We start from the raw sequence: 13,270 nt of genomic DNA, 5'->3' as shown, positions 1-13,270 counted from the left end.
ATCTGGGCACAAATTCATGATTAAGCTTTTTAGAGTTCCTTGCACTAAGGCAGTTTACAGGCAACCAGTTCCAGGCAATCTCCCAAGAAGAAAGTTCATTCACATTTCAGTTTTTCTTGACGATGCTAAGATTATTTTTATATGTTGTGTACAGTTTTAGGTGTGCAATATTCAGGAAATAACACAGCTGCCTTGGAACCCGGAAAACGTTTCCTATTTCACACAACACTGGTTTATTTATTTGGGGTCTGAGTAAATAAATTCATGTAGAAAAACTCTAACCCAGTTCACAAAGCAGGGCTGAATTAAAACAAAAAATCCACATAGACCACGGGGCCCAACTTCATGAACTTCATGAAGATATTAAACAGACTCTTCTGCATTTGGAAGGCCCAACTTCCTTTTTGTGGTTGCCAACAGAACATAATTGTCATGTGGGAATATTGAGTAGGTTTCTTACACCTTTATAATGCCTGTCACTGAATGATAACTTATTGGTTTGTTTTTCAGTCCATGTAAAATGAATACTCTTGTTTGCTTAATATTTTGGCGCAACTTGCTAAATTCCTTTAATCGAATAAATCCACTTAATCAATACAACTTATGCGAAGTTATGAACAACAACAAAAATGTGTTTATTACCAAATCCTCCCCCATAAAAGTTTACCCATTATCTGCAATTATGTTGAAACAAAAAGGTTGGAATAATGTACCAGCTTTCAAACTATTTATAATTCTCTCCTTGTTGCTGTAAATCATTGCAACAAATCAATACCCCTGATACTGCCCTTTATGAATTACATAAGCATAAACTGTGGTTTCAGTGGGGCTATTGTTACATATTGCATAATAATAGTCTGGTTCCTTACATGTACTTTAGTTGTACTCACTAAAAGGGAACCAGACAAAATGGCTGCAGCTAGGTTAAAGCGACACATTACATATAAATTTGAGTTATTTACATATTTTTTGTGTTTTATTGTTCATAAAGTTTAGGTGTAGTTAAATACAAACAAATATTTGATAAAATCGGAACAAAATCGATGAAGTTAGAGAATGAAGGTAAACTACGTTTAATGCTTTAAAACATCTACATTATGATAAGTAATAATTTAAAACATTTACATGTAGTATACAACAAATGACATTGATTGGATAAATCTTCTTTATTAATCAAAAATCAAATCTTTGTGTCAAAAGTTCTGTCGGTGATTTTATTTTAAATTATAAATGTATACATGGGTACAGTGTATTGTTCAGCTTTCTTGTAAATGGATTGTTCAAGTGTTAGAAAGTATAGCTTAGTAAAAGTTTACTGTTAACTTGAGAATATTTTTTTATACTAAACCTGACAAATATATGCATTTATTGAATATTTTTCTTCTTCTTTTGCTTCAACTTTATTTTTTAGTAGACAATATGTAATTAGACTTAATGAGTGCTATAATATAATGTATAAGTACTAAATTATGAATGATTTGGTATGAGTTAAATTTTTGAGTTTTGAATGACTTAAATGAAAAAAAAAAAGTTTTTTAATGAAATGCATTGTTTAGAAATTGAATTTGTAAAAGTAATGGTCGTTGTACATAGAGGTGGTATAATGTAGTTGTGTTGTATACTAGCTATTGTTATTTGTAAATCATCAACAACAGCTGTAGTGTTTACTTTGGTTGTTGTTGTTGTTATTCTTTTTAAATACCGCTAAGCAACTGTGACATCACATCATAACAAAAGATTGCCAATCGAGAATTTTGATTTTCATAAATCCACTGTCAACTAAGTTAAAATGCAACAACTGAAGAAAAGCACTGACTATTTCACATAGCTGCTTACGAATGTGCTAAGCATAAAACTATCCTTGCAGCAAGTACGAGTTACCAGCCAAATAACAATATTTGTTATACGTTGATTGTGATTGGTACCCTAAAAGCCTCAAAATAAAATGTGATATTTACCCAGTAACTATGACAACAGCCCAATGCATGAAGGTATATTTTGTGGGAGCCATATTATTTTTTGGTTGGGGGGGGGGGGGGGGGCGTTGTTGTTAATTACCTCAATATATAATCGTCAAGAGTACTTTTTCTTATTTCTTTCTATTTTGTGTGTGTCCACAACCGTGAAACGTACAGAGATTTGAGGTTCTTTTGTTCTGAATCGTAGAAAATTTGAAGAAAAGAAAATGTTTAAAAAATAATCACAATATACGGACCTCTCTTTTACATTGCATGAATTATTGTTAACCCAAATGTCAGCTCATGCCAGGGCGAACTATGACGTGTCATGACGTCACCACTTTCGCTCGTGAACCCGATTCTTATGTGAAATGTTTTATACAGGACTTGTAGAACCATGAAGGATTTCCTACATTGTAATACTAACAAAATATTCACGGCAAGTGTTCATTCTTCGTTTGATCAATACGCAGTAACGCAATAATATATTACACTTGTGAAAACTTTAGCTGAATCAGTTGTGTCAGTCAGAAAGAACCAAAAAATGTTAAAAACCAAGCACATTTTTCATTCATTATGTAAACACCAAAATAAATGTCCTTCATCTGGGTTGTAACACCGAAATCAGTTATTGCGGGTGTTTTTAATTGTTGGTTTTCAGATACAGTTTTTTTCGAATTTGACTTAATTTCAGAGGGAAATATTTCGCAGGGAAATTTTGAAGTATGAACTTCATAATCTGTAAGCTTATACAGACTGAAATTAAAGTTGTTTTGATCCTTACCAGTCCTGTGTAATACTTTTTCACCTTGTTACGGTGACCAGCCCCTGTAGTTTCATATTTCCAGAAAGATACATCAATACAAAATAATACCAAACTTCATTTCTAAAACAAAACCTCACTTGTCGTAATCTCATATATTCATTGTGCATATTAATTATAGTTGTATTATAAACTAATCTTTATTATCGCTACGCTGTATCATATAAACAAAAGCCTTCACTGGGAGATTATGATTGATTTGTGTCATTTGTGAACTTATTAAATGTACGTATATTACGTGTATTACGAACATACGTAACAATAAAGTCACAATAAACGTTACTGTTGTAGTTGTCGTAAATGCCTAGCGTAAACGGAATTTGTTGTTGATATTCTGACACTGAATGTAGACATTTTATGGTTTTGATTTGGCCTCCTCTCCGCCCAGGTAGTAGTTTTAAAAAAGCAAGGCCGGTGTCAGACGCAATTGTGTCCGCCATGCAATACTGTCCGCTCCGGACACTTTTGCATGTGTAATCGTGTCCGGGGCTATGCAAAAACCGTGCGCGTGTAGGCAAGCGTGTATGCACTGAACCTACGTATATGTATATGCAGCATGAATACTCGCGAATTTTTATGATTACAGCGAATATCCAACGGGCGAACATTTCCCATGTCATTCATGACATGCACCAAGCTTGTAAAGAAAATGTTGAACGTGTTCCGTCGACCAATGGCGGTTATTTACTGCAAGGACGGTTTTGCACGGGGCGGACACAACTGCATATTATGCAAATGTGTCCGGGCGGACAATTGCATTTTGCAGCAGCGTCCGGGCGGACACGATTGCATAACTTGTTTGATGCAAAACCGTCAGGCAGACATTATTGCATATGCACCAATGTCCTCCGGATAGTATTGCATAGAGGACATAATTGCATGCGACACCGGCAGTGCTTTTCAGAACTGGGAAGTCTCCCGAATTCCGAAAATGTACTCCGCGGTAGTAGTAGAGAAGGGCACTTTAGTTAATTGGTTTGTTTTTTAGTCCATGACTGTGGGTTTTCCTAGAATAATTCTTTGGGTTTTTCCTACCACATCTAACGAATTCTCTTTCCTTGTCTTATCCCTTATATAATTTTATAACAAATAAATTAAATACAATTTATGCATAATTGTTTTTCTTCTAATCGAATGATTTCTTATGACTATTATTAATTTAAAGAAAATGATTTTTCACTTATTCACAAAATGCATGGAACACCCAGTCTCCCCTCTCCCCGTCGCCGAATGTACCTATACCAACATGTACCTCTAGATATTCACGAATATACCATCCAGCGTCCCACTCCAAGAGACTCGCATCCTTACCTCCCTTGCCGACCGTGAGGACGCCCTCTTTGCTGAAAGCAACCCAGAAGGCGCGAAACTCCTCGCTGCTTACCAAACCCATAATACCTATTGTATCAGGCTTATAATTTTTGTCGCAGTTTGGATCACCTGAATAGCAGGTTCTGATGAATGCCCCTTGGTTGTTACCGTACCCAATTGCTACCAAAAAGAGAAAAAACATTTGTTTGTGTTACCATGGTACCGTAGTATCGGATCGGTTTGATTAATTCGCTTTCTTTGATTGGTTCGTAGAGCAGCTAAGAGCAATGATAAGTTCAGTTTCTAATGTGCTATGGAAATCTTGATTTGGTCACCATTTCAAGAAACACAAATTGAAGGGTTAAAATGTTACTTTTATTATAAATCAGTTGTTTTCAATGGACCCCTTGCAAAAGGTTGTCAAAACCCCAAAAACTCCCATCACTGAGATCATTGGTTGAATGTTGTGCAAAGCATGTCATGCGTGCACGTATAATATAAGTTCCATTGCTTGACATCAAGATACAACACAATATACAATTTAATAGGCATTTATATAGCGCCCACAACGATCGGAGCGCTTTACAATTTACGATACAAACAAACAATGCAATAACACATATATAAAAAACAATACATTACAAGCAAAATAACAAAAAGACCTTATTTAACAAATAAATTGGTTTCGAGGTTTGGCGACCAGAGAAATTGTTTTGATATTCACCTATCTCGGCAAAGACGGACCCCGATGTCCGCTCTGAAGCAAGGAGTATCATAGCTCTGCTGGGAGCTTTCACGTCAAAGCTTAACCGGAAAGGCGTTACTAGTGGATTCAAAATGAATTCGAATCTACGGTCGCGTGTAGCTTCAGTCACGAAAGAACAATCTAAAATGTAAAAAAAAAAAAACAGAAAAAAAACAGAAGTTGTGTGTCATTCCTTTGACCGACGGGAGAAATTGTTGAAGCCATTAATTCGGAAACGGCCTAAGATGGTCATTTTCCGCCTTGTAACTCACGCACCGACTTGGACAAGTTTAACCTAGCCGATTCATTTGCATAACATTTTGACAAAATTGTCCATTTGGGTGAGTCTTTTGTCCATTGCTTTGTATTATTACCCAACTGTCCCCAAGTTTGGAATGTGCAAAGCCCCATGGAACCTCAACGCAGAGAGTGTGGGAGGCTGGCAAAGATGTCTTGTTTTCGAGGCGGAGCCCTGGTTCTTCTCTTCTTACTGTTCATTTTGGTTCGACTCTCCATCCAAGCCGAGCTTTCTGCACAGCTCTACATCTCATATTATATGTAAGTGCATGGAAATTCTATTCAAATTCAAAACTTGATTTTACATTTAATCAATGAAGAAAACAGAGGGATAAATACAGATTTTATGTATGGGTCTCCAAAAAGAAAGGGCTTTAGTTTGGTGGAGACCGTACCCCCAATGCCAGACCTGTGTATTGAGAGAGTTGCGACATGGAGGGACCAGTTTTCTGTTGGTCACGTAGTTGCTGGAAGCCATTTTGTCTGGCACCCCGTGTTCGCCCATGCGTTTCTTGGGGGAACTAAATGGCTTCTAATCGCAAATTGTCGCAACTCTCCCAATTACGGCTCTGCCCTATGCCATACGGTGCTGCCCTCAAACGAGACACCTGTTTGTGAGACGAACGTAGGCCTACATAGTGCATTGTATACAATACGTGGGCAGAGCACGTGCTGACATTAACTTTCCATAGAGTTAGAGGGTTTATTTTGATTTTTTCAAATTATTTATCTACCTTCAGGTGCGTTGTTTACAATCATGTCAAGGTAATTCACCTGCGAAAAAAATGTCTGTATCTGGCCAACACTTTTTCATTTTCATTCTATTCCTTATGATTTTTAAAATAGTATTCTATTAATGAGTTATTAAAAGATGCTATGTCAGATTTTTTGCCGATTTGACCCAACAATTTTGATTTAAAATTAAATGGGTATTTTGATGGGGGTCGAGAAAGTTACAAGCTTTCATCTGAGCCATTGCTCGAAAAAGTCCGCCAATTATTAGTAGCAGTGAAATAAAGTGCTCAAAATTAGTTTTTGTCGGGATCCCGACAATATATCACAAGACCAATTCTTATATGTTTCATAAGAAACGTTTTAAATTTTTGTCATGGTTCCTGCCCATTAAAAGTAAAAAGAAAACTTTTTTTTCGTTAGAGTGGGTGATACTCTTTGAAATACCAATCACTCCAAAAATCTGACATAGCATCTTTAAAACATCAGTGAAAAGGTGGTGGCAGGAAACGGGAATTTCCATATTGCCTTTAATTTGGTTTCATCTGCCATTGACAACTGACCGACGGATTTCGTACAAAATAGGATGCTGGTAGTGTTTTCTCTAGCGTATTTGGCATTCATTTATAGGGATAAATGTTTTGTCATCCCCCTTGCAACCAAATCACTGCCCATGTTGATTTAACATCCGGGTACGACTATATCTGTTCAGGTACAATCATGGAGGTGACAATGTAGTCAGCATTTTAAAAGGTTTTAAAGGTATAAAGTATACAGAATGTTTTGTATACTATAATGCTCTTATAATTATAATGTACTGTATAGTTATGATATTCAAGTAATTTGTTATGCCATATTTTCCCGGTGTTAAACGTCTGTATTTTAATGATCATGGTACTGGGCTTTGTCCATTCGGGCTCTCCCGCACGCACTCGGCCTCTGCCCGAAACGCTCCGAATGAGTCACTGTTAAGCACGCCGCACTTACTGCTAAGCACATCGTGATTTAGTCAAAATTTTACAACTGTATCAGCAATATTTGAAGCCACGGTATTAAATTAAATCGTAAAAATATTCCTACAAAGTTGTGATCAATAGATGTCCGCCCCCTTACCCTCCCCTATTTGAAATCTTGAGTTTTTCGTATGATAATTTTCGTGTTTTTAAAATCGTTTTACCATTAACATTTACCAGATTATTAAATAAAATAAAATAAAAGTAAATTAGCCTTTCACTGAAAATGCGCTAAACGGGTCTTTTAAAAGAAATTGGCAAACGGAAACTTGGCCAGCAGTGCATGCCCTCCTAGAAAAACAAAACAAATTGTGTACCCCTTGTATTGCGCTCCTTAATACTGTGCCAATGTGGCGCTGCTTTTAACCTTGTCGGTCGATATCGTTTCTGTAATAAACGAGTTCAGTAACATAATGTCCCTAATGAAAATGGTCCGGATGGATTTAAATTCAATGCCAGTCAGTTAGTAATGCTTAATTGCTTTTAAGAGTCAGTTCAGGTAAATAATTGACATACTTGCTCACGGTCAAATAATGATTTTTTTTTATACTTTGTGGGTGGAAGGGCCTTGGGGTGCAAGTAAACAAAATTGCATTTTTAATTCCATATATAGCCCGTTGCCATGGTTACAGCTCATTTTGTTTTTTGGCCATTTTAGGCCGATTTTGAGGCCTGAAAAACTGGTTTTTAGCTCATATTTACAACTCCACCCCACCAAAATGCAAAATTTTTTCAAAAAACCTTTTATATCACTACAAAGTATCATCCTTGGCCTTCCTTGAGAAAAAAAACTATTGCTTTAAATATCACCCTTGTGCTATTTTTGCATCATGCATTACAGTATGTTTTTAGAACTTGCAAAATCGACATTTTTACCCTATTTTTGGACCCCAAAAAGTCAACTTGCCAGGGGTCTCAGAAAATTCTCCTTTCGGCTGTGTTTAGGGCAAACATTGGTCTTTCCATATCTGGTGTCAAAAACTTGGGCAATTGTATCCTGTTGTGACAGTACTGCCTCAAAACTATACTTTTTTCCCCAAAACGTGAAAAATGCCTTTTTAAGGGTCTTTTCACATATATCGACATACGTGTCCACGGTAAAAAATAAGGAACATTTTTGTTATACTTTGTGGATGGTAGGGACCTGGGGTCCAAATAAACAGCATTTACATATCAAATCATAATATAACACGTTGCCATGGTAACAGTTTATTTGTTTTTAGGCCACTTTAGGCCGATTTGGGGGTCTAAAAAACCTGTTTTTTAGTTAATATTTAACTCCACCCCACCAAAATCAAAAATATTTCATAAAACCTTTTCCATCACTACAAAGTATCATCCTTGGCTTTACTTGGGACAAGAAAATATTGCTATAAAATTCACCCTTGTGCTATTTTTAGAACATGCATTAGAATATGTTTTTAGAACTTGCAAAATCAACATTTTTACCATATTTTGGCCCTCAAAATGTCATTTTTTCAGGGATCTCAGAATATTTTCCTTTCGGTTTTGATCAGGTCCAAAATTTGTCTTTTTTTCTGGTAGAAAAACTTGGGCAAGTGTATCCTGATGTTAACAGTACTGTCTCAAAAATAGCTTTTTTTCCCCAAACAGAAAAATACACTTTGAATTTTCTTTTTCTTCATACTGAATTTCGAACATTAAAAAGTAATAATTATATCAATCTTGCAGCTTTTCCTAAGCACTCTATAGGCTTAGTGGATTACCCAACATTGATCAGGAACGATTGATGAACTTAATTTTAGATCTTGCCAGGCCCAGCCCCAATCATATTTCTTGACACTGCATAAAACAATGTTTTGTGAATAGCGCCTCTTTTTTTGAAAGTGTTCCCTTTCGGTTGTTATTGGTGTTTTCATGTCTTCTGGGTAGAAACACTGTGTTTATTGTATCCTGTTGTGACTGATCATGCCTTAAGTATAGTAATTTTTCCAAAAGCAATGCATGCTTGTTAAAAATCTGGCACTGTTTCCATGCCCTTTGAGTAATGAATACAAAGTTTGTATATAATGGTATCCAACCAAACCATAACCAATGCTTTGAAACTGAGAGTTCTTGATTTGGCTACTTTACCTATTGTACAGGTATGATTCCCATTGCAAGTAGAGTGCGATGAGCATTTTTTACAGGTTGTCTTTAATACAGGGCCTACTCTCCTTGGTCCCTGCCTGCTACCAAATGTAAAACTTTTCATAGAGATAGAGATCATAAACAATGTAGTTTCTGTGCTTGAGGCAGATGGTTTGGAGCATCCAATCATGTCCAACACAAATGTGGGAAATTAAAAAGCCTGCTTAAAAGTGTTGGAAAAATTTGCCAAGATCTTATTAAAAACAATGATACTAACGATTTGCATGACGAGCGTAAGAGATCATTTAAAAGGAACACGTTGCCAGGGATCGGTCAAGTTGGTCTTTGAAATGCGTTTGTAATCGCTGTTATAAAATGCATGGCTAGAAAGATGTTTTTGAGTGATACTTGTCTGGATCATTATATTCTACTTTTAAAATATCTTTCTAATCATATGCATTTTGTAATAAACGTTTACAAACACTTTTCAAAGACCAACTCGACCGATCCAAGGCAACGTGTGTTCCTTTAATGAAACAACACGGATAGAAGTTGTAAATACTTGCACCTGCTCAACATAAATAAGTAAGATGCATTTGCAGTGACAAAAGTTTATTCGGGCTAGTTTGATTATTTTTTTCCATTCACTATCTTACTAGTTCATAATTAGCCCAATGTCCCTGAGAACGATCAACAAAAAACATTGTCAAACATTACCTGTTGAACTCTTTTATTGTTTGCAACAGTACAACTGAAAGGAACCCCACCATGGTTGGGGGAACTGCTTAGAGAAGGCCAAAGCAGGTGAATTTGGACACAGTACTTGCTCACTTTTAGAGCCTCTTTGTTCTGATAGGGATGAAAATGTTTAGTTTGGTAGCGAGCAGGGGACCAAGAAGACTGTTAAAAGGCCATGTACAAATGTATACACAAGAATAGTAAAGAATGCTCATCGCACTACTTCTCTTCTTGCAATGTGAATCATACCTGTACAACTAGGTAAAGTAGTCATGACAAAACAAGAACTCTCAGTGGCAAAGCATGGTTATAAACTTTTTATATGTTACTTAAAGAACATGGAAACAGTGCCATATTTTTTTAACAAGCATGCTCGTTTTTGTTTTTTATCAATTCAAACTAAGGGATAACTTCAAAATGCATTTTTATTGTTTTTGGAAAAATTACCATGTTTGAGGCAGAAGTGTCACAATAGAATACAATAAACCAAAGTGTTTCTCCCCAACAGACATGCAAACCATAATGATAGCCCAATCACAACCAAAAGGGAAATATTCTGACGACCAATAATAAATTAAGACAGTACAAACTTTCTTGATGTGCAAGGAAAATTACAAAATGTGACTTTCAAAAAAGAGGCGCTGTTCACAAAACTTTTTTATTTTTTTATGCAATGTCAAGAAATATGATTGGGCCGGGGCCGGGGTGGGGCCGGGGCAAATTCTAAGATTTAGGTCATTAACAAGTCCTGATCAATGTTTGGTAATGCACTAAGCCTACAGAGTGCTTATGAAAAGCTGCCAGATTGATGGAATTATTACTAACTTCTTAATGTTATAAATTCAAAATGAAGCAAATATTTCAAAATGCATTTCTCTATGTTTTCGGGGAAAAGGGTTTATTTTTGAAACAGTTCTGTTGCATCAGGATGCAATTGCCCGGGTTTTTCTTAAAAGAAATAAAAAGACAAGTTTTGGCCCTGATCAAAACCGAAACGAAAATATTCTGAGACCCCTGCAAAAATGAAATTTTGAGTGCAAAAAATATGGTAAAAATGTTGATTTTGCAAGTTCTAAAAACATACTCTAATGCACGATCTTAAACACCACAAGGGTGAAATTTATAGCAATAGTTTTTTGTCTCAAGTAAAGCCAAGGATGATAATTTATAGTGATGGAAAAGGTTTCATAAATATGCTTGTTTTTTGGTGGGGTGGGGTGGAGTTGTAAATATTAACTAAAACACAGTTTTTCAGACCCCCAAATCGGCCTAAAGTGGCCTAAAAACAAATAAACTGTTACCATGGCAACGTGATATATTATGATTTGAAATGTAAACGCTGTTTATTTGGACCCCAGGTCCCTACCATCCACAAAGTATAAGAAAAATGTTCCTTATTTTTTACCGTGGACACGTTTATCGATACTATGTGAAAAGACCCTTAAAAAGGCATTTTTCACGTTTTTGGGAAAAAAGTCTAGTTTTGAGGCAGTACTGTCACAACAGGATACAATTGCCCAAGTTTTTGACACCAGATATGGAAAGACCAATGTTTGCCCTAATCACAGCCGAAAGGAGAATTTTCTGAGACCCCTGGCAAGTTGACATTTTGGGGTCCAAAAATAGGGTAAAAATGTCGATTTTGCAAGTTCTAAAAACATACTGTAATGCATGATGCAAAAATAGCACAAGGGTGATATTTAAAGCAATATTTTTTTTTCTCAAGGAAGGCCAAGGATGATACTTTGTAGTGATATAAAAGGTTTTTTGAAATAATTTTGCATTTTGGTGGGGTGGAGTTGTAAATATGAGCTAAAATCCAGTTTTTCAGACCCCAAAATCGGCCTAAAATGGCCAAAAAAACAAAATGAGCCGTAACCATGGCAACGGGCTATATATGGAATTGAAAATGCAATTTTGTTTACTTGCACCCCAAGGCACTTCCACCCACAAAGTATAAAAAAAAAAATCATTTTTTGACCGTGAGCAACTATGTCAATTATTTACCTGAACTGACTCTTAATTAGTTAATGTTGTTGTGTTTATGGCTTTTTTGTATCGACCCACATTTAATATAATTCTTCTTCCATATAAGTACCGATTTAATTACTACAGCAAAATCATCCTACTTTTGTCTTTGTATTTTCTATTCATTTTTGTTCTTCGTGTTTTTACCATTTTTGTGTAAGGAAAATTGATATAAGTTTAAATCAGAGTGCAAAGTGATTTTGGTGACACAATAATCCGTACACTGCTTTTACAAAGTGGCACAAGAAATTTCGCTTTGCAAGAAGTTCGAACAGGCTTTAGTTAATGATTTAAACAGTACGTATACAACAGAATTATTTACAGTAAGTAAGCTTATACAGAATTTTACTTGAAGGACACACTTGACTGTACCTTTCCCTAGAAACATTATATTAAAGGCAGTGGACACTATTGGTAATTACTCAAAATAATGATTCGCATAAAACCTTTCCTGTTGACAATTAATGGGGAGAGGTTGATGATATAAAACATTGTGAGAAACAGCTCCCTCTGAAGTGCCATAGTTTTGGAGAAAGAAGTAATTTTCCACGAATTTGATTTCGAGACCTCAAGTTGAGAATTTGAGGTCTCGAAATCAACTATCTAAATGCACACAACTTCGTGTGACAAGGGTGTTTTCTTCTTTCATTATTATCTCGCAACTTTGATGACCGATTGGGCTAAAATTTTCACAGGTTTGTTATTTTGTGCATATGTCGAGATACATGAACTGTGAAGACTAGTCTTTGACAATTACCATAAGCACCGAGTAGGCCTATGAGTACAACTTACCTTTTGTCGCTACTGTCTGCAGTTTGGTCGTGGGTTTTGGCGGCACTGTCTGCAGTTTGGTCGTGGTTTTTGGCGGCACTGTCTGCAGTTTGGTCGTGGTTTTTGGCGGCAGTGTCTGCAGTATGGTCGTTGTTTTTGGTGACACTGTCTGCAGTTTGCCCGTGGTTTGTACGGGCCGGCTGCAAGCTTTCCCGAGTGCGGACATCGCCTTGTTCCTAAGCGCGACCCAGTCATCACCGTCGTCTGCCGTCACAACCGCCCCGCACATCTTGTCGTTTCCTCCGGACACCCTAGCCGAGAAACTGACCACCGTGCACAGGGTCAAGCAGAGGGCCAGAGCTGAAGGTTTCACTGCCCCCATCCGGAATTGTTGTTTTAAAAAGAAAATAGTGCTAATAAAATGTTCTCCTATGCCGTACACGAAGTGGCACACATCACCGCAGATATCAAAGGTTGACTTGACTGGACTTGACTTGAAAAAGTATAGCAATCGGGAAAAATAGTTGCAAGAACTCTTTTCAAAATAAAGTCTTTTTTGGTAAAATTTGAGGACAAACTTGAGTTCTGTAAACTTTATTATACGGTGCTTAATGCTGCTTTTCGTTCTGAGAAATGAAGTGAGACAGATTTGTTTTAGGAAGTCCGTTTCGTCGACAGTCGCAAATTTATTGACATCAACCAGTGTATACTTGCCATGCGTGTTTGTCAGTTCGCGCACAACGCAGTGTAATTAATTGGTGCC

The 13,270-nt window shown here is 36.5% G+C and overlaps 1 protein-coding gene across 1 annotated transcript; it reads right to left on the bottom strand.

The window, feature by feature from the left end:
• Window positions 1–3,961: 3,961 nt before the first annotated feature.
• Window positions 3,962–5,893, bottom strand: LOC139944183 (uncharacterized). Its single transcript, XM_071941149.1, has 3 exons — window positions 5,869–5,893; window positions 4,817–4,978; window positions 3,962–4,272 (listed from the first exon to the last, which is right to left on the bottom strand). Exons 1-3 carry the CDS (start codon window positions 5,891–5,893, stop codon window positions 3,962–3,964), a joined length of 498 nt encoding a protein of 165 aa, XP_071797250.1.
• Between the last annotated feature and the right edge of the window lie 7,377 nt (window positions 5,894–13,270).

This window comes from Asterias amurensis, chromosome 11 (genome assembly GCF_032118995.1).
Source record: "Asterias amurensis chromosome 11, ASM3211899v1".
NCBI classification, from domain to species: domain Eukaryota; kingdom Metazoa; phylum Echinodermata; class Asteroidea; order Forcipulatida; family Asteriidae; genus Asterias; species Asterias amurensis.
This window is presented reverse-complemented; position numbering and strand designations above follow the sequence as displayed.